Source organism: Hordeum vulgare, chromosome 2H, assembly GCF_904849725.1.
Source record: "Hordeum vulgare subsp. vulgare chromosome 2H, MorexV3_pseudomolecules_assembly, whole genome shotgun sequence".
NCBI lineage: Eukaryota > Viridiplantae > Streptophyta > Magnoliopsida > Poales > Poaceae > Hordeum > Hordeum vulgare.
Genome location: NC_058519.1, coordinates 541,890,776 through 541,913,259, shown reverse-complemented (window position 1 = coordinate 541,913,259; position 22,484 = coordinate 541,890,776). Strand labels below are relative to the sequence as shown.

General features: G+C 47.3%; 2 protein-coding genes across 2 annotated transcripts; one reads left to right on the top strand and one right to left on the bottom strand.

The window, feature by feature from the left end:
• Positions 1-480: 480 nt before the first annotated feature.
• LOC123427111 (haloacid dehalogenase-like hydrolase domain-containing protein At4g39970) lies at positions 481-3,697 on the top strand. Its single transcript, XM_045111068.1, has 11 exons — positions 481-1,004; positions 1,565-1,658; positions 1,897-1,941; positions 2,012-2,062; positions 2,258-2,332; positions 2,432-2,465; positions 2,863-2,918; positions 3,013-3,072; positions 3,151-3,210; positions 3,284-3,330; positions 3,397-3,697. The coding sequence occupies exons 1-11, from the start codon at positions 619-621 to the stop codon at positions 3,443-3,445; spliced, it is 957 nt and encodes a 318-aa protein (XP_044967003.1). The 5' UTR covers positions 481-618; the 3' UTR covers positions 3,446-3,697.
• A 6,101-nt stretch (positions 3,698-9,798) lies between these two features.
• LOC123427110 lies at positions 9,799-12,267 on the bottom strand. The gene is made up of 3 exons (XM_045111067.1): positions 11,874-12,267; positions 10,652-11,161; positions 9,799-10,563 (listed from the first exon to the last, which is right to left on the bottom strand). The coding sequence occupies exons 1-3, from the start codon at positions 12,145-12,147 to the stop codon at positions 10,007-10,009; spliced, it is 1,341 nt and encodes a 446-aa protein (XP_044967002.1). The 5' UTR covers positions 12,148-12,267; the 3' UTR covers positions 9,799-10,006.
• Positions 12,268-22,484: the final 10,217 nt, after the last annotated feature.

Genomic DNA, 22,484 nt, shown 5'->3' with positions numbered 1-22,484 from the left:
TTAAAATAAATCCAGATATAATGTAAACACCAGAACTTGAATTCTCATGAGCTGAAGATATCATTGTTCTTCTAATCATCCAATCACTGATTGGTCCGCGAGGTCGGCAACTGTCCAAGTTCAAAAATATTACACGTACGGTACCTTTTTACAGGAGTTTTACATACTGGTTTTTTTTCAATAATGCTAAATATATGGACAGCTTCAACGGACTTTTACGCAATGACAAACGTGGCATCATCTAATTTGGCCTCCTGAATTTCATTGGTGAGACCGTGCTCATCCCAACCAATGAGCCCGTAAATCATCCGTAAAACGCCCGTATGTCTAGCATTACTCGTCTTTTTTTCACTAATCTCTCCCCTTGATTTTCGGAACGAGGCCCGCTTTATCTTAAACATCAATCAATACATTCCACCTCAGCTCAGGCGTAAAACTCGTATAAAACTCATGTACGTATAGCATGGCTCGTCCAAGTTAGTCAGGGGGCATTGTTTCCCTCCTCTCATACGCGATAAGAAAGATACCACGTCGAAAAATTGGTAGGTAGATAAGCAGCCATTCTCGAACCATTCGCGCCTATTCCGTTCCATCTCCTGATCTCCGTTCGCATCTCCGATGCCTCCCATGGGCATGGCTTCCACCTCCCTTCTCGTCCCCACCTCCTTCGCCCCGGCCGCAACAGCTCGCCGCAGCTTCTTCGGCCACCGCCCCCCTTCCAGCCTCCCCGCGGCCCGCCTCCGCCTCCGCCTCCCCCTCCCGCGTACGTCCTCGCTCGTCGCCTCCGCCTCGGCTTCCCCGCCGCGGTCGCTCGACGCCCTCATCTTCGACTGCGACGGCGTCATACTGGAGTCGGAGCACCTCCACCGGCAGGCCTACAACGACGCCTTCGCGCACTTCGGGGTACGCTGCCCGCCGGCGGCCGACGCGCCGCTGTACTGGGACGAGGCATTCTACGACGACCTCCAGAACCGCATCGGCGGCGGGAAGCCCAAGATGCGATGGTACGTGACGCCCGCTAGCGAGCTTGAGGCTTCTTTCCTTTGTGCCTTTGCTCAATTGCGCGGCTGTAAAGCACAGTCAACAACTTCTCTGTGCTTGATTGCTTGATGTTTTGAGTAACTGCGCCGGGATTGGGTTTGCGATCAGACTCCCGCCATTTGTTACTGGCATTTCGATGCACGTATGCCGCTTTCAGAATCTTGATTCTTGCTTACCTGCATTGTAAATATGCATGGGCGTGCTAGGATGTTCCTGCAATGCAGGGCACGCAACTTTGTATGCAGGGGTAGGATTTTTTATTATTATTATTGTTTTAGACAAGGAGGGATACCTCCGGCTTCTGCAGGGGTAGGATGATGCAGTCATTAGATTAGTGTGCAAAGTTTAATGTGGCAACTGATAAGTAGAGTAGTTACCATTCAAAAGAAAATGTGGCAAGTACTTCGAACTGGAATAACTGATGTTGCAGGGCAGGGCATTCTAGGGTCCACATGCTGTCTAGTGTTTAAGTTCTTGATTTGCGTGTGGATGTTGGTTCTGAATTGGTTTGAACCTGCTACAGGTACTTTGGAGAAAATGGGTGGCCTTCTTCAAAGATATTGGAGACAGCACCTTCAAGCGACGCAGACAGGGAGAAGTTAATTGACGTTATTCAGGTCAGATCCTTGGTTGTAAATCAAGTGCATTAGCTTCCTATTATTTAGCGGATCTCCATGTAGAATTTAAAAAATATAGCATCGACTGAGACTTCGTTAACTCTTAGTTGACTGAGATTTAGCAATCCCGTATTATTTTTTATGTCCTTCAGCATTTTTTTAATCCTTTTTCAAGAAGTACAAATGCTTCGAACCATGTTTAAGAATCCATGAATTTTACACAAGTACTTTTTTGCAGGACTGGAAAACAGAGAGGTATAAGGCAATAATCAAATCTGGAACTGTAAGTGAAGTGTATACGTTGAGAGATTCTTACTCATCATCTCATACTGATGTTCAGCTTTGTATGCTAGGTGGAGCCTAGACCTGGTGTTTTGCGGCTGATGGATGAAGTTAAGGGTGCGGTAATACTTATTGCAAGATCTATTCTGCTTTGTGCTAGTGTTTTCCTCATGCAGTAAACTGCTTTGCAACATAATATATTGCATTTATTCCTTTTTGTAGTGTACACTTAGTGAACTCTTACTTAATGTTCCCATTAAATTACAATATTATGGGGCGTATTTTAAAATATGAGATGACTTTGGTAAATGGTTTAGGGCATCAAGCTTGCTGTTTGCTCTGCAGCAACTAAAAGTTCAGTGGTGTTGTGCCTTGAAAATCTTCTTGGACTTGTAAGTTGCATTTGACTTATGTTGTGTTTCTTATATTTCTGACATGAATTTTATTTCTCGGTTGAGATTCCATTTCTTTGCAATTGTATGGTTTTATAGGAAAGATTCAATGGTCTGGACTGCTTCCTCGCCGGTATAGTTCTGGTTGTTTTTGCTTCTTTCTGAACATGTTTACGATGGTTGTTTTGATGTTAATTGGCAACGATCACCAAAATGTGAATCCGTGTGCAGGAATGTCTTTCCGTACCAGTCATCTTAGGTGTTTTCTAGTTTTATAATTTTGCATTAGTTCAAAGAAAATATTACAATGGCTAGTGAGAAGGTCAAGAAAAAGAAGAAATCAGTGAAATGAATAATATAAAGTCAGGTAACAGGTCGAGATGTGTTTTAGCTTATATTTTTCACTGGGCTAAGGCCAGAACCTATTTAAATGCACTTGCAATTATTCGTTGTTTGGTAGGTGGTTATATTCTGAAAGCTGTAATAAGACATTCCACAGCATTCAAATTCTTGATCGTTTCATGTTGCAGGCGATGATGTTAAACTGAAAAAACCCGATCCATCGATATATATTACAGCAGCAAAGGTAGTGATCACAATTTGAGCAGATCATGTCGAACTTCACTTGAGATTATCCTTTTCGAAATTGGTCGTGTTAAAGACTTAATTGTTCGATGCAGAAACTAGGAATAGAAAGCAAGAACTGCCTTGTGGTAGAAGACAGTGTCATTGGACTACAAGTAGGTCTTCTAAGTTTTTATTTAATTAAATAAACTTATACGTACTTTTTAACACAAGAGATGCCTTTCTTTTGACAGGCAGCAAAAGGAGCAGGGATGTCATGTATAATAACATACACACCTTCAACTTCGAACCAAGTAAGATCGAGCCTAGCTACAAATTATTGTTCAGTGTAACAGTACACATGCTGATCTCCTAACTTGTCTGTAGGATTTCAAGGATGCAATTGCAACCTACCCTGATCTCAGTAACGTGAGGTATGTAATGACTTGTCCATTTCAGTTTGTTTCATCTGGTAAACCATACCTGTTAATTCTTTACAGGCTTGAGGACCTGAAGCTACTGCTCCAAGAATCCCTCGTCACTGGATAGTGGAATTCAGCCTTTTTCGGTTGCTGGCGATCCTACCCCCTAGCCCTAGGGGGTTCAATCCACCCAGGGGTTGGATGATCCCCACCTCTCACCCGATCCCCACTAATTCCTTCACCACCAGAATCCCTAAACTAAATCACTGCTCGGTTAAACCTCTTGTCGAAATTTGAATTGTGCATTGCTGTTACAGTGTGGTGGCAACAGTGAAACATTTGGAGTTACAACAACGACATGCCAAACTGAATTTACAGTTTTTTTTTTTGAAAGATCCAGCTGCTGGCTGGCATATATTTAGATAGCAGGAAGCATGACGGGAATACAAGAGGGTGGGGTTGATCAAAAGATCAAAAGGACATAACAGGAAGAAAACCGCGGAAAAAATTGTGAAAGCCAAGATAGCCTGGCACAGACGCCGTACTCCTCACGTAATTTTCCCAAACGGGTGCTCTAGGAAAACTGCTCCTGCTTGCCTCCAAGACTGGAGAGTTGTAGAGATGGAGGTGGATATGCTTGCTGCTCTTGCTGTTTTGTTTCTGAAAGTGCACTCATTCCTTTCTTTCCAGATTTCTGACAGAACGAGCACGATCATTGTCCTGGTTCCTTTTTTGTACTCTGGTCTTGCCTTGCTTATCATTGTGGTGATGATCTCTCTGGCTGTTTTGTTGTGGGCCCAAATTATTGGGCTTAGTGAGGCGCATCCGGTGCGAGATGCCGTCTCCCCCCATACTGATGTTGCGACGTTGCATCTCCAGAAAAGATGATCTGCTGATTCTAAATTTTTGAGGCATAGCTGACAGAAGTAGTTGTTTTGCCAGCCCCTTCTTTGCAATCTGTCGTTGCACCAGAGCCTATTTTTTGTCAGCAGCCATATGAATATCTTGACCCTTTGCGGTGCCCAAGTCTTCCATGTAAAGTTGCTGATTTCCGACGTTGTTCTTCCTAGGAATTGGGCTTTGTATGCTGAGTTGGCAGTGTAAGTCCCCGAGGCCTCATGTCTCCATTTGATTTGGTCTCTTGCTTGCTCTATCAGCTGGATGTCCGCTTCCTGGATCCATCTATGCAGACGGAGAACGTCAACCCAAAGGTGCGTCGTGTCTCCGTGCGCAAGGTCGGCTATCCATGTGTTGCCTTGTAGCGCCTCTTTCACATTCCTATTTTTTCTCCGTGAGTGCCTGAAGAGCGATGGGTATATCGTCTTTATCGCCCCCTCACCCGTCCAGTGGCAGTTCCAGAAGGAGGCCGTTTTTCCATCCCCCAGGGTGACTGACGTGGAGGCGGTAAAAAGGGCTCGATCGTCGGCATTGCATGACAGCTGCATGTCGTTCCATGGCCTTTGCGGACTTGTCCATGACAGCCATAGCCATCGCAGCCGGAGCGCTCTCGAGAAGCGATGCAGATCCAATACCCCTAGGCCACCGCTCTCCACGGGGGAGCAAACTATTGGCCAACTAACCTTGCATTTTCCTCCACTTAAATCTTCTTCATGTGCCCATAGGAAGCGGCGCCTAACCTTGTCTATCTCGTCTAGGAATTTTTTGGGCGTTCTCAGGACGGCTAGGGCGAAAGTTGGCAGCGCGGTGAGTACGCTATGAACCAGGACCCGCCTTCCTGCGATGTTCATTAGCTTCCCTTTCCATCCGGCTAGCTTAGCTCTAATCCTATCTAGGATGAATTGAATGTGTACCAAGCGAATCCTGCTAAGGGTGAGAGGTAGTCCCAGGTATTTTATTGGGAAACCTACCCTCTCCCCTCCGAAGGCTGCGAGCACAACGTCGAGATTTATACCTTCGCAGCGTATTGCCGAGACAGTGGACTTGGCAGGGTTGATGTGCAGACCCGTGGCACTTCCGAAGTCTACCAGGATGCCCATAATCTCTTCAATTTCTTCCTGTATGGGATTTGCGAAGATGACGGCATCATCCGCATAAAGACTGAGCCATAGCGAGATGTCTCTATTTGGCAGTGGCTGTAACTTGTTCATCTCAGAGGCCCTACACAGGAGCCTGTGCATGGTGTCGATGGCTAGGATGAAAAGGAGTGGGGACAGCGGGTCTCCCTGTCGCAGACCCCTTTTGTGCCAGATGGGTCTGCCCGCGGCGCCATTTAGTGTTACCATAGACGATGCAGAGCTAAGGAGTAGTGCTATCCAATCTCGCCATCTTGCTGGGAACCCTAGATGCTGCAGAAGTTCTAATAGGTATTCCCAGGAGACGTTGTCGAAGGCTCTTGCAATGTCTAGCTTCAGCAGCAGCGCAGGGGTCTTCTTTCGGTGTAGGGTTCTAACGGCATTTTGTACGTAGAGGAAGCTGTCTTGTGTTGACTTGGCACATAAGAAAGCTGATTGTGCTGGCGAGATTAAGCTGTCGATGACCTTAGCTAGTCTTCTTGAAAGAACCTTAGCTATAAGCTTGGAGATCGAATGGATTAGACTTATCCGTCTGTAGTCCTGTACCTCGGAGGCTCCTTCCTTCTTTGGCACTAGTACTATCGTGGCAGAGTTAAGTTTGAAGAAGTCTCCTCTAGTGAGGTGATAGAAGCTGTGAAAAGCCTCCATCACGTCTTCCTTAATTAGAGCCCAGCTCGTTTTGAAGAAGGTCCCCGTGAAACCATCCGGTCCCGGTGCCTTCTCCGAAGGTGATGCCTTGACTGCATCCCATACTTCCCGTTCTGTGAAAGGGTTGTCCAAGCCTCTCCCATGAACTGATGGTAGTTGTAAGGAAGCCCAGTCTATTGTGACGGTGCGTGTAGCTGTTTTCCCTAACCCTTCGTTAAAATGCCTATAGATGACTTCCTCTTTGTGTTGGTGTGTCGTGGCTATGTCGTCTCCATCCTTTAAAGTGTGGATGAAGTTTTTTCGCCGCCTTGCTCTCATCTTGATGTGGAAGAATTTTGTTCCCGCGTCGCCCATCCTAAGCCATGTAAGTCTAGATGCCTGTCGCCGTCGTGCACGCTCGACCGCAGTGAGTCCGAGCATACGCAGCTTGAGGAGTTTTCGAAGCTCAAACTCTACATCTGAGAGACGTCTACTTTCTTGCGCTACATCGAACCTAAGCACTAATTTCGCCGCCAGGTGGAATTGCAATTTTGTATCGCTGAAGAAGGATTTGCTCCATATCTTTAGGTCCCGTGCCGTTCGCGTCATTTTGGTGAGGAGACGATGGAAAGCACAGGTAGACTGCACTGGTCTATTCCAGGCCCGTTCAACCGTGTCGTGGAACCGCGGGAACCCTGGCCAGAAGTTTTCAAATTTGAACACGGCAGGGCGTGCGGTTGCTGATGTATCGGTGAGTACTAACGGGCAGTGGTCGGAGGTGGCCGTGGATGCCGCGTGCAGAGACGCAGAGGGGAATTGGCATTCCCAATGAAGGTTGCAGAAGAACTTGTCGATGCTAACTAGCGTCGGGTTTTGTCGCTCGTTGCTCCACGTGTAGCGGCGGTTTTTACATCTAATTTCCTTCAACCCGGCAGTGTCGATGGCCTGCCTGAACCTGCCCATGAGCCTCCTCTTGAGGTTAAGGTTATTTTTGTCCCTAGCCTCGTAAAAAAGGTTGAAGTCGTCGTTTATCAACCACGGCTCCGCAGGCGGTGGCGTAGAGAAGGATAGCTCGCGGAGGAACGCCTCCTTCCTGGCATCGTCCGCTGGTCCATAGACCGAGGATAGCCAGAAAGGCTGGGTCTGTCCTAGCAGGGTGACCTTTGCAGTGATCGCAAAAATTCCTACCGCATGCGAAACTATTGTGGCGAGCTCTTTATTCCATAGGATTGCCGCCCCCCCCCCCCACTCGTGCCGATCGCCGGAAGAGCGATGCATTCTGTGAGTTGTGTTCCTCCTATCTCCTGCACTAGTTGTGGTGTCCATGCGTCTATCTTTGTCTCTTGTAGGCACAAAATTGCTGCTCGCAATGATTTTGCCATCGCGCACACTGATTCCCTCTTTGCTGGATGGTTTAGCCCTCTAACATTCCAACACATGACCGGGGGTAGCTTTTCACTCATGGGGGGAACTAAAAAGACTCCGGTGACTATATTTCGTTGGCCTTTGGCCCATAACAAACACCTCCAACATAACCGGGGATCGCCGTCGCCCACCAATAGGCCCCAAGCTACGACGGCGATAGGATACGGCCTCGCTAACCTTACACAATGGAAAGAAACCTAGCTCTAACCGGCTGCCCGCCGGTCGCCACCGGATAAAAACGAAATTTACTCTTAACATAACTAGACTACGGCCTTCTCGACCACTACGTCAGGGCCGGCCATGCGAGCCATGGCTGAAAGGGCCTCCCCGTCGAGGCGGGTGAGCTTGGCGATGACGGCGATGTCGCTGTCCGAGAGAGGCTCATCGAATCGTCGGATTAGTGCCTTTGCTACATCCTCAGTCATCTTCTCCTTCGGTCCTAGCAGCCCTAGCTCCTTGACGAGACGGAGGGAGGCACGCTGCGCTACCGGGACGGTGGACGTGTTTGCTGCCTGGCGCGTGATGTGCCTGGTAGGAGCAGCCTGCACTCTACTCCTCGGCGGCGGCACAGATCTTCTGGTGGGTGGCGCGGCCAGCAGAGGAGGCCTGCACTCACGGAAGAGGCCAGGTGCCCTGCTGCCGCTAGCTTCGACGAGCTCAAGTTGGCTCACACGGCTGGTCACAGCTCCCAGCTGGACCTCCATCGTGCGCGCGGAGGAGGGGGTCGCCCTGTTGAAGTGGCCGTAGTCGGACAGCGTGGGACTGAAGGTGTCTAGCTGCAGCGCCTCCCCTGCTGCCTCGAGCAGGGACCCTTCGTCGAAGAGCAGCGGCTCGGCCAGGACGGCGTCCGCTGCCGCCTGAACGTCCGCCGCCGTGCCGTCGACTACGGGGGGGGGGGATCGGCTGCTTGCTCGCTGACTTGAAGAACTCGTCCATCGGGTCTTTTCCCGTGGTCACGGCGTGAGCCTCACGCGGCTGAGATGGTCTGACAGAGTGGGGTGGCGGAGGCCTGGACCTGCCCCGCGGTGCGTGGCGCTGCCTCCCGACCGAGACCCTCCTCTCACCGCGGCGGCGGCCGGAGGAGTCCCATGACTGGCGTCTCGGCGCTGGAGAGCGGTTGCGCTGTCGAGGAGCCGGTGGTTGTGCGTGGACTGCCGGAGCGCGGCTACGGCGGAGAAGAACGTCCTTCCAGAAGCGGTGTTCTCCCCCCCTCGGGTCACCATCCTCGTCGCCGTCTTGCTCTCGGCCGCTACGAGCCATTCCCCGGCAGCCGACGCTGGCCACCGGCGCGCGTGCCAGACGCTTCTTTCTTCCCCCATCTTGGTCGTCATCGGTCCCCATTGTCCAGGACGCGGGCGCGACCGCCGGGAAGGGGGCGTCGTCGCCGTCCGAATCGGAGGATGGGAGTCCGCTCCGCTCGGAGTGGGAGGAACGGGGGGACGGAGGGGTCCAATCTTCAACGCGGTCGACGTGGATGAGCATGGAGTACTCGGCCGTCGCCGGAGGAGGAGCTACTCTTCTGTCTGGTGGGGAGAATCCGACCATCTCCTCGACGCGGCCAGCTCCCCTCGGAAGGATCCCGAGGCAGTGTTTGGTGGGGATGCTTCCGACGTCGTCGGTCCAAACCCAGCACGCAAACGTCTTCGTGTGGCCTCGCTCGAGCGTCCTGCTGTCGAGGCGATCCACTCTGACCCTCCTCCCGAGGATCTCCTCCGCCCCCTCTACAGACCAGAGGTGCATGAGGACGCCCTCGATGACGACTCGGACATGGAGCAGCAGTGAGCCGAACGAGGCGTGGTCGTGCTCGTGCCAGGAGGCGACGTTGAAGACGGCTCCGTCGACCCGGATGGATGCCCGGCGCAGCGCATTGACCTGCTGTGTCGGCTGGGAGAAGATCACCAGGTAGTGCTCCCGGTGATGCGCCGTGACGCGCAGCGAGTGCTCGGGTATTGCGAGCTGCGCCTCCAGGGCCCTTCCCACCGCCATGGGGGACGAAGCGTTGACGCCGTCGGCGGCAGACAGGGTGACGGCGTGGCTTCTGAGGAAGAAGATGGCCTGGTCTACTGCCGGCGAGGGAACGGCCACCGAGCGGCTGTCCCTGGGCCGCCTCGCGGGGTCGATGTGGTGTAGCATTGTAGGCTTCGGCGGCGACATGAGAGGAGCGACCGGGGGCGGAGGAAAGCAGACGCGCGCTTGTAGCGGCTGCCCAGGAGCAGGCGGGCCTAGCCGGCTGTGAGCCGAGACCGGCGCCCCCGGAGGGAGACGGCGGCGAGGGCAGCTCCTGGCGATGTGGCCAGCTCTCCTACAGAGTATGCAGTGAATGGGGACGTGTACTGAACAGGGGCACATACTCAGCATTTCATACGCAGAGAAGTGATTTGAAAAGAAGAAAAAATGAAGACAGAAAAAACGTAACATTGCACCTGATGCTGATGTTCCAGCTGATTACAGTGATACTGCTGCGGTGAATTATGACCAATCTGTTGGAAGGAAGCATCAGCAAAGCACAATGCTAATTAAGTCTGCTGTCACGCAACTACTATCATTCTCCGCGGTCATTTTCCACTTCCCAGCCGCTCTCTCCCGGAGAATCCACAATTTTCCTAGCGGAGCAACCGGCGGCGAGCGTGCGGGTGCGGAACGCCGACGAGCGAGACGTCGTCGACGACGGGGCCGCAGAGCGTGCCGCTGCTGTCGGACGTGGTGTGGTAGCCCGTGCTGTAGAACACGACCCGGGTGCTGTTCCCCTCGGCCTTGAATTCGAGCGCGTCGCGCACGTGGCCGCCGGTGCCGCGGGAGTCGTAGGACACGCGCTTGCCCCCGTACGACGTGGCCACCTGCACGCTCATGGGCGACGCCGCGCACCCGTTGCCGGCGTCGCCCACCGAGAACCGCAGCCTGTAGGACCTGCCGGGCACGACGGCCACCTCCTGCACCAGCGCCACCTCCACGCCGGCCACCAGCTCCACGGCGCGGGAGCCGTGCGGCACCCGGAAGTGCGCCGCGTCGATGTACTTGACCACCTTGGAGTAGGACATGACCGCCCACCCCGGCAGCGGCGACGTCGCGTCCTCGTCCATGGGCGGCACCAGCACCCCCCACCGCGACCCCGGGGTCACGTACGGCCCCTCCTCGAAGTCCCCGTTGATCAGCATGTTCTCTGCCCATGGCCATGGAGGCGTAGAGTAGAGTAAGTAAGAATTCCGTAGCACGGTTGACGAGATGGTGTATGTGAATTCGAATCTTACGGTGGGTGGGGTGAGGAGGGTTGAGCGTCCTGATGGCGACGGCGTCGACGATGGGGCCGCAGGCGGGGTCGTCCACCTGGTCGTCCCCGTGGTGGATGATGAGCGACACCACGCCCTGCTTGGCCCTGAAGGCCCAGGCGTACGAGTCCCAGCCGCTGCTGGTGTACACCGTCTGGACGGGGAGCTCGCCGGCGGAGGCGTCGCCGGGGACGATGGACACGCGCAGCTTCTCGGACTGGGCGCAGGTGCGCGCCGCGCTGAAGGTGATGGAGTAGTACCTGCCCCGCGTCACGCTGAGCTGCTGCTCGACGGAGGACTCGGTGCCCAGCCGCACCGCGTGCCTGCCCTCCGGCACCGTCAGCACCATGTCGTCCTGCTTCGTCCCGGACTCGATGTACTCCACGAACCCCGTCGCCTTCCAGTACGGGATCGCGTGCTTCCCCTTCACCCTCGTGCCGTTCATCTGGGACCTGTTGGGCGCGTGCTCGAAGTTGCCGTTCAGCAGCGGGCCTGCAGGTTCGCGTTACTGTCGCTGTCAGATCATCTCGTCTCAGGTTTGTAGGAGCATTCAGGTGACGGATTTGTACAGGCGACACGGTAAAGCAACGATGTTACTGTACCAAGTAGAACTAATTAACTGGAGCGTCTAGACCTCACATGGAGTATGATTCTTCAGCAGTAAACTAGACCAACATGCGTAACAGTGCAGGAGGCCCTGGTTTGAACTACAAAGCTAGCTAGCAAGTCAACGCTAGCGTCTCTGGCAAATGGAAATGTTACACTCCATCTGACAGTGATGCGCCCAATTAAACAACGTTGTAAGTAGTAGATAAAACGAGGTGATCCTGTTGTCGTTCAAAAGTGCCAAGACAATCAGAGCAGTATATATGATCTGTGTGGCTAGTACCAACAACTTGGGAGATCCGTAAGAACATCAAAGAACAACAAGGATGCAGTATTTACTGTCAGTAACAAAAGGATGCAGCAACTGACAGACCAACGTAGAAACTACTCCCTCCGTTTCCTAAATATAAGTATTTTAAGATATTCGACTAGAAATCTACATACGAAACAAAATGAGTGAATCTACGTTCTAAAGCATATTTATATACATCCATACATAGTCCATTAATGAAACCTCTTTAAAGACTTATATTTAGAAACGGAGGGAGTAATTAGTCATGCATGGAGAGCAACAATTTGTGGATTGGGAGGCTCTCACCGTCCCCGCCGGAAGCAGCAGCTCGGGCAGCCGCGCAGACGAGCAAGAGCAGGGCGCCGTTGAGCATCATTTCCTCTTCTTCGTGACTGGATGGACTCGACCACGGGGTTGCATAGCCGGGAAGGCGCCGTCTGGCTCCACTTATAGCCCGACCGACCGTCGAGGCGTGTGGCCAATTCGGCGCCGCGGAACGCGCCGGGGCACGAGCAGGGTGGGCATCGTCTGCGCGCGCCTCCCTGAATATGAAAGCTGCAAACCAGGATCGCAACAGCATTCCCTCCTGCGTGCGACCACGTGGACGTAGCGGTTTCTGAGATATGCTGGGTTGCCGCAATCGCTGCGTATGGGCGTCGGAACGGAAGGTTCCGCTTATTCCCTTGGTCGGTCGGCGCACCGCGCACGCACGCACGCTCGCCTTGCGGCGACCGGGGAAGGAAGGCGCGCCTGCATCTGCATGCGCAAGGTCGATAAGGCTGTCGGTGGTACTGCGGCGGGTAGAACGGGGCGACAGATGCAGTTCTGTCTGGGTAGGGTCTCAACTGGGAACCATGGTGACTAGGGACGTATCACCTGCGTTGACTCTGCTCACATGGCCATTCTGTTCCTTTGTCAACGCTCCTCTCCGTGCCTACCCGCGTGTCAGGGTCGGCCGGAGATCAGGCTCAGCTGGCTGGAGGCTACAACAAGTTTTTTTTTTCTCAACTCCGATTTTTTTTCCCGACTCCGAATTTTTCCCTGTAGGGAACGGGAAAGCCGGTTTTTCAGAAAATCTTGGGATTTTCGGAACTATTTCGTCTGAATTTTTCAAGTGAATTTTGAGTTTGAATTTTTTTGTGTTTCGATATAATATGTTTGAGCCTTATTTTGACATGGCGATGTTCCTGTTCACGTGGCCAGCCTGCCTTCTCTACATTCGGAAGCTGACGGGTTTGAAACTCATGTCCCGCTTGACGCAACATTATTTTCAAAAGCTGACGGGTTTGAAACTCATGTCCCGCTTGACGCAACATTATTTTCTAGCTATAAACTTAAATAAGTTTAAAAATTATGTTTACGGAGCAGTGGCGGAGCTAGACAAAGATGGCAGGGGGGCTAATGTGAAAACATGAACGTTTGGGAGGGCTAATTACTACACTTCCTTGTATTTAAGACCACTAGCAAAATGGTCCGTGCATTGTAACGAGAGAAAAACAACATAATCTTCAATAATAATGACCACATTATGTTCACACATCATCGCTTGATTTTGAAATTTTGTGCACAAATGCAAGAAAATGTTTCTTCTTTAAATTTATTCACAAGTTGAAGCAATCTTTACATTTAAAAAAAAACATGGTTGTCAAAAATCTTGGTAACTTAAAGAATATTATTCTTAATTTCAAGATTTTTTTAGAAAACATATAATAATAATCCGATCCATCCAACAGTTAATTCTTCAAAAATCACACGGGTACATTTTCACAAAGACTTAGAAGCATTAATGTTTAACTACATACATTAGATCTTTCATGAACAATTTTACAAATATGAGAACAATTTTAAAATCGAGAACATTTTTTACAATTTACAAACATTTACTAAAAATCGTGAATATTTTTTATATTTCAAACGGGTTTAAATATTTTCTTTTGAATTGGCAACCAATTCTAGAAAAGACGAACATAATTTTTGATGTTGGAGGATTTTACTTTAAATTCACAAACATTTTTGAAACGCATGAAGTTTTTATGAATAAACAAACATTTTTATAAGTCAGTAATATATTTATTAAATTCACGGACATTGTTTTGGAATTTGTGAAAAAAATTATAAAAATCCGGCGCCTTTTTTGAATCCACAAACATTTTATGTTTTCGTCAACATTTTAATTCAAAATTCCTATTTTTAACATGCAAATGCTTTTGTAATTCTAAATTATTTAAATTAGAAGTAAACAAAAATGGAACGGAAAAATTTAAATAAAAAGAAACTATCAAAACAGGCATTAGCTATTTTTAAAATTTTAGGACATTTTTTAAATGCGTTAACATATTTTGAATTAGAAAGCATTTTGTTAAATGCGTTTAATATTTTTTAATACATAGAGTTTGATTTGAAATCATGTACTTTTCTTATTTTACAAACTTGCAAACATTTTATTGTATATGCGAGCATTTTTTACAAAAACTCCGAGCAGTTTTTGAAGTCACAAACATTTTATTTTTTAAAAATATGTTGATTTAAAATTTTAAGTTTACTAAAAGTTTAAAGGTTATTTGAAGTTTTAAGTTATTTAAAATAGAAAAATATAATGGAACTGAGGATAAATAAATAAACGGAACTAAAAAAACAGACGTGTGTGCATGAGCCGGCCCATACGGTGTGCTGGATATTTTCCCAGGGTGCAGAGCGTAATATAGGAAGTTTTTACATGGGCCGGCCCAGTCCAAGATTTTTCGCTTTCTGAAACGTTTTCTATTACTTACCGGTGGCATGGTGGGTAATTTATGCAAACTTCAAGGGCAATTTTCATGACGTACCACAGAAGCAATAGGTGCTTTATTAATAGATAAAGATAAAATATTATTTTCTTCAGTGATTATCTCAAGGCTGGGGCCACGGCCATCCCAATGATGCACATAGCTCCGCCGTTGTTACGGAAGCATACGAGCGCTATTTGACATATGTTAGGCACATAAATTCAAATAAATACAAAAAAGGACGATATTTGATTTTTTTTTCGTTGCGTAACGAAAGGGCCTTTTTTTGACCGGTTTCCAAAAATCTCGACTGAAGAAAAAAAAACTTGGGCTAAAATAGCTATATACAAGTTACTTATTACAAAGAAAATGAAACAAATAACCACGTACAAAGACTACAATTGATATATGTAAGTTGGCCAAATTTGCAATTTGGATAAATCAATTTTGCGAAAGGAGCAGAGGCTGGAGGAGGAAGAAAGCTGAAGAAAAAAGAAAGAAAGACAACCGTTGAATCTTAATCTAACGGCCCAGAAAATCGGCTTACCCGAAATAAAAATTCAGGCGACTTACGTAGTTACGTATAGCCCGGGTCCAAACAAGACATGCTTTACATTGTAGTGATATTAAGGAAAACATTGGGAGCTTTTTAAGTAAAATCATCTTTTTTTTTAATAAAGACATCCAAAGGGCATCTTAGATCTAATTAATATCGATGAAAACAAAGGCCATTACAAAGGATAGACAATTGAACGTAGAACGGCCAGTAAAAAATAAAATTACATTAAAATAGTATATTGGTCTTTTTCTTTCACTGATTGTACGCCGTCCGTCGGAGATTGAAAAATGCACTGAATCAATAGCAACGAAAAGCAACATGTTACCCATGAAATCAACATTCAAATGATCCACATTATGATCTGGAGATTAGACTTATCTGACCTTGGAAAGATTTATTTAAAAACGAAGCCAATAGATTTGCCTCATTCGTAACAACAGAACTGCCTAACTTATTAGCAGAAAATGAGATGAAAACGTTACCAATTTGTCTTAGAAACAAAAACAACCAACATCTCTACTGTGCATGCGGACTACTCACAACCCAGAAGCCCCATGGCCACAAAAACAGACCGACGATCGATAAAAGCTCCTAATACGCTACTCCTAGAAACCCTTCATACAAGGGTCTTAACATCGCGCTCGCTGCAACTTGAGGGAAACACATCAACCAAGATAACGGGTACAATCGAACCCATGTAAGCCGCACAAAAAGCTGGAAGGCATCCATCATGTAACTGCAAACACCTTCCCTTTAGTCTTCAAGTTTTTGGAGTCAAACCACATCCAATTTGGGATAAAATCTGGGGCCTCAAAGTGCCCATGAAGGTTAAAATATATCTTTGGAGATATATGCATTGTCGGGTTGCCGTGGTGAACCGTTATGTCAAAGTGAGCAGACAATCCCCAGTCTATGAGATTGGAGCAGAAGACATTAAGCATCTCCTCTTCAGGTGTAGGTGAGCTAAGCACGTATGGCAAGCACTGGGCATACATCACTTAATTAAGAAATCATGTCTTGTTCATCATTCAGGACAGTCTGTTCTAGAAGAACTGTTGTACTCAAGCCGTGATCATTCACTAATTTTGGGACAAGTCCCAATGCTAGAGCTTGTTGCAGTTGCCTGTTGGTATCTATGGTGGGAAAGGAGAAATTAGTCGTGATATTCAGGTGCAGTCCCCAGAAAGAAGTGCGATGGCAATCAAAGTGTTATCCACAAATTTCAGGCCTTCTCAAACTTCTAATGCAAGGTTGACAAAGGAGATATGGGCTCCACCAACAGGTGATTGTGTTAAGATTGATAGATGAATAAAACTATTGCTTATTGATTATTTGGTACAGGGTACATGGCTATATATAATGGTACAAAACCGACTTAGACTAGGTATTACAAACCGACTTAGACTAGGAAACTTGTGATCCAAGGAATAGCCTAACATCCCCCCGCGATATCAACGAGAGGCTCGACGACATTGAGACTAAAAAGGATGTCTTGAAATGGCATAGTAGCAAGTACTTTGGTAAAGATGTCAAGAAATAGAGTCGTAGTAGGAATATGAAACACCCGAACTTGTCCAAGAGCCACCTTTCTCACGAACAAAGTGAATATCAATCTCAATGTGTTTGGTCCGTTGATGCTGAACAGGATTCCCAGACATGTAAACAACTGAAATATTATCACAATATACAATAGTAGCCTGCTCAATCGGTCGGTGAAGTTATGAGAGCAACTGACGTAGCCAAATAGTATAACAATAGCATGTGCCATAGCACGGTACTCAGCTTCAGCGGACGAGTGGGAGACCGTAACCTGTCTTTTCGAGGACCATGAAATCAAATTGTTACCGAGAAAAACACAAAATCCGTATGTGGATCGTCGAGTGTCTGGACAACCAGCCCAGTCTGCATCAGAGTATGCGGTGAGAGAATGGGGAGTGGACTTATTGATGTGAAGCCCATGATTAAGAGTACATTTCAAATACCTAAGAACATGTTTGACTTGATTATAATGCAGAAGCTGTGGATCATGCATATAGAGACATGCTTGTTGAACAACAAAGGAAATTTCACGACGAGTGATAGTGAGATATTGGAAAGCCCCGATTAAACTACGATACAGAGTAGGATCATGGAAAGATTCACCGTCAGGCGATAGTTTGAAACTGGTATCGACATGAATGCGAGAGGACTGGCAGTCAAGCATACCAGCACGACTAAGAAGATCAAGAGTATACTGGCGTTGGGAAAGAAAAAAGGCTAGAAGAATCACGAAGAACAACAATGCACAAAATGTGATGAAGAATACCAAGATGAGTCATAGAGAATTAAGAATGAAGAAGGGTAATAATGTGATCTAAAAAGGTTTGAGAAGATGCTGTGAGAATGATATCATCTACATAGAGAAGGAGGTAGGCAGTTTCTGAATGGTGGTGGTACAAAGAGAGAAGTGTCAGAAAGTGAAGAAGTGAAACCTATCGTTTGTATTAAAGAAGAGAAACGTTGAAAGCAGGCTCATGGAGCTTGTTTGAGACCATAAAGATATTTTTGGAGAAGACATACATGATTTGGATAGGAAGGATTTTCAAAGTCAAGGGGTTGTTGACAATAGATGGTCTCTTGAAGAGAACCATGGAGGAAATCATTTTTTACATCTAGTTGATGGATGGGCCATGCGGAGGAGACATCGATGCTAAGAACGGTACGAATGGTGGTGAGCTTGACAATAGGGGAGAATGTTTCATCGTAATCAATGCCATGTTGTTGAGAGTAGTCACGACAGACCCAACGGGCATTATAGCGTGGGAGGCTCCCATCAGAGTGGAATTTTTGGCGAAAGACCCATTTGCCAGAAATGGTATTTGTATTGAAAGGACGAGGAACTAACTGCCAAGTATTGTTTCCAATTAAAGCATCGTATTCTTCTTGCATGGCAGCAACCCAATTCGGATCAAGAAGAGCAGTTTGTAAGTTCTAGGGATGGAAGAGAGAGTTGTGGTAGCATGCAGGTTGAGGCGATCTTTTGGTTGACGAAAACTTGATTTTGCACGAGTACACATGCCATGATCATTGACAAGCGCGATGGTAGGAACAACATGAGCTAGTAGGATGGAAACGAGGGTGTGTGGCGAAGTAGAAGATGCATACGGGGAAGAAGGGGGTCGACGGTGGGTTGGGAACAATTTTGCGGTGATGGTGGTGTGGTCGCGGGAGGGTTCTGGTCAGGTTTGGTTGCGTCATGGTGTTGGTGGTGTTCAGGCCGCGACAGGGAGTCGTTGGGTGGGATGGGAGAAGCAGCGGCTGGCGGGTTGGGTGGTGCTGCCGTGATAGTAGGGGCGGCAGGTTGGGCTATCGTGACATGAGTGCAGAGTTGAAAGGGATGGGGAGAAGAGGTGGTGGTGGAGGAAGGGATGATTGATGGTGTGTCGGTGCGTTGAGCAAAAGGAAAAATATGTTCGACGAATGTAACATGACGAGACACGTGCACCCGTCGAGTGTGTAAGTCAACACAGCGGTAACGTTTGCGTTCGTCGGAAAAACCAAGAAGGACACATGGGATAGATCGTGGATAAAGTTTTTTAGAGGTAGTATAGGCATTTGGAAGGCAAAGATAGCCAAAAAAACGAACATCGGAGTAATTGGGATGGCAAAGGAAAAGAGAGTAATTGTTGGAAATATGCCCTAGAGGCAATAATGAAATGGTTATTATCATATTTCCTTGTTCATGATAATCGTCTATTGTTCATGCTATAATTGTATTAACAGGAAACTGTAATACATGTGTGAATAAATAGATCACAATGTGTCCCTAGCAAGCCTCTAGTTGGCTAGCTCATTAGTCAATAGATGATCATGTTTCCTGATCATGGGCATTAGATGTCATTGATAACGGGATCACATCATTGGGAGAATGATGTGATGGACAAGACCCAATCCTGAGCATAGCACTAGATCGTATTGTTCGTATGCTAAGCTTTTCTAATGTCAAGTATCTTTTCCTTCGACCGTGAGATTGCGCAACTCCCGGATACCGTAGGAGTGCTTTGGGTGTATCAAACGTCACAATGTAACTGGGTGACTATAAAGGTGCACTACGGGTACCTCCGAAAGTGTCTGTTGGGTTGGTACGGATCGAGATCGGGATTTGTCACTCCGTGTGACGGAGAGGTATGTCTGGGCCCACTAAGTAGAACATCATCATGAGCTCAATGTGACTAAGGAGTTAGTCACACGATGACGTGCTACGGAACGAGTAAAGAGACTTACCGGTAACGAGATTGAACAAGGTATTGGTATACCGACGATCGAATCTCGAGCAAGTTCTATACCGACAGACAAAGGGAATTGTATACGGGATTGATTGAATCCTTGACATCGTGGTTCATCCGATGAGATCATCGTGGAGCAAGTGGGAGCCACCATGGGTATCCAGACCCCTGTCACGCCCAAGATGCGAAACTATCCTCAATTTGGCACGAAGGCCTCGTCAGGGATAGAAGCGCATCTCGTCGTGTCGCAAGAATGGATATCGTTACAAGTACATGTACTGAAAAGAAGAGATATATATATAGAGTTGGCTTACACTCGCCACAAGTTACATCAGAGTCACAACAGTACATTACATAATCATCAAGAGTAAGAGCAGGGTCCGACTACGGACGAAAACAAATGACAAAAGAAGAACGACGTCCATCCTTGCTATCCCAAGCTGCCGGCCTGGAACCCATCCTAGATCGATGAAGAAGAAGAAGAAGAAGCAACTCCAAATGAACAATCAACGCGCTCGCGTCAAGTAACCTTTACCTATACCTGCAACTGGTGTTGTAGTAATCTGTGAGCCACAGGGGACTCAGCAATCTCATTTCCCAAGGTATCAAGACTAGCAAAGCTTAATGGGTGAGATATGGTTAAGTGGTGAGGTTGCAGCCGCGGCCAAGCATATATTTGGTGGCTAAACTTACGAGTACAAGAATAAAGAGGGGGAGGATCTACGCATAACGTACGTGAACTACTGATGAGCAAATGAATGATCCTGAACACCTACCTACGTCAGACATAACCCCACCATGTCCTCGATCGGAGAAGGAACTCACGAAAGAGACAATCACGGTTACGCACACAGTTGGTAAGTTTTAATTAAGTTAACTTCAAGTTATCTATAACCAGTGTTAAACAAAGCTTACACGTTGCCACATAACCGCGGGCACGGCTTTTCGAAAGATTTAACCCTGCAGGGGTGCTCCAACTAGTCCATCACAAATTACCACAAGCCTCATAGAAATCCTCAATCACGAAGCTCGCGATCTCGTCGGATTCCCTAGTGGAAAACCTCAACTCCGAGATTACCCAAAGCATCACGGAATCCCGATGCACAAGATATCTCGTCAAAGGTAAAACTAATCCAGCAAGGCCGTCCGGCGTGTCGACGATCCCGATAGGAGCCGCGTATCTCGTTCTCACGACACGACGGATAAGCGACGCGTACAAGTGCCAGACCTCGAGTTTCCTCGCGGTGGCCCCGCACAGTGCTCTGTTTTGGACCAACACTCATGAGGAGCACTGGCCCGGGGTTGATTAAATTATCCTCGGGGCCCGGGAAGTCCCTATGCAATTTTATTAGGTGATTAGGCAAATGTAGTATCAATGTTGGGCCTTGCCAGACCAGCTTTAATCTAAAACGAATTATCAAGGGGGCCCCCATAACAACCCCGATCGTGTTAGGAGCACTCGTTTATGGAACATAACACTGGTAGCGGGTAACTAAGGGGGCAAAGGTGGAACAAAACACCAGGCTAGAAAGGCCGAGCCTTCCACCTTTTACCAAGTATATAGGTGCATTAAATTAAATAGCATTTAAATATGGTGATATAACAAGGAACCCATGCTTTCACATGGAAGCAATGCACCTGGAACTCGCAACGCTATCAACAGGGTTAAGCAAGCAGTAACATAGCCAATCAGTGGTTTGCTAGGTTGAACAGGTTGAAGGTTTCATGGCATTGTTGAGAGGCTGATATTTAACATGTGGTAGGCATCGAGACATAAACGGTAGAAGCGATAAAACTAGCATGGCAATGATAGTAATGGTATCTGGGGAAATGTTCATCTTGCCTGAGATCCCGCTTGGAAGAAGAATGCCTCCGTGAAGCAGACGAACCGACGTAGTCGAACGGGTCCTCACACCCGACACGCTTGCGGAACTCTATCGAGACGGGGAAAACCGGAAGCACAAATCATCACACGGAATTCACCACACGATGCACAACACAAATGATGCATGAGCAGCTGAAAACATGCAAGTCACGGCATGACAAATCACACAATCAAACACTACACATTAAGTGAAGTTCAATATTGCATATTGACGAAACTTCACGTTAATTATTTAGTTCTATCCCGATTAAGTACACGGCAATATTAAATGTGATTAAACATGGCAAGAGGTGAAGCGTAATTAAACTATCTATCTAGGCATTTTTTAAATGAGGTCGGAAATGACATATAGCATCTCCGAAACGACCTCACATGTTAATTTACAATTCTGTCCAGATCTGAACTAACACATTTAATTAGTTGTTAAACATCAAAACAAATAGGTTCACGTGATTCTACGCGTCAAGGCAAACAACCTACACATAAAGATCATCTCCAACGGAGCTACGGATCAAAAGATACAAGCACCGCAAGATATGATGGCATGAATGCAATATGTGTGCAACGGCGGCCATGAGCACTTCAACACATGCAACCAGCAAGAGAAAATGAAACTACACGAGATTATAAGCAAGTTTCATATAGGACACGTTCAAAACGGAGCTACGGTCCAACAACTACGGGCAAAACAAGAAATCACTACAATCTGCCAAAAACAGCCACATAGCATTTTCTACGCCCCACAACTACGGCTACACAACTCCGATAAACTCAAGCAAGGGATGGCACGAAAGAGGGCAAGACGCACTACTACAAACAACTAACAACAAATAGCATGGCAGCATGGATCACTAGGGAAAGAAGACACAAAATGGCATCCCACACACTATTTCAGACTTAGTGAAAATAACACCTCATGAAAGTGCAGTTTTCAGCCTGAAGCAATATTGACAGCAGCAAAACCTATATCTACAGGACTTCAAATGGCATGAAAATTTACAGAAAGCTAGAGAAACATAAGGGGTACAACTAACTCCATTGGACCAACCCCAAAAGAGCTACAGATCACAAGATGCAAGCAAGACAAGACAACAACAAAATATAACAGATTCCAGACATAGAAATATTTCAGCACGTCCAAAACAGCCCATTTCTAGCAACTTGAGGGCAAGAAAACAACACCTAAACATGCATTTCTATTGCAACCAAAAATACCAGGGGCTAAACAAAACACCCAAGAACAATTCCCTAGTTGACAACTTAAGCAAACGGGACACGGAATAAATCCTACGAAATAAACAAGAGGGCAACATGGCAAAATATTTCACGAACTAACTTCCTCAAAAGCTAAAACTAATTGCACAAAAAAATCCAATGGATTTTTTATCCCGAAAACATATAAAATAAGTGGGGTTGCGCTACAAAATAAAGCCACACATAAAT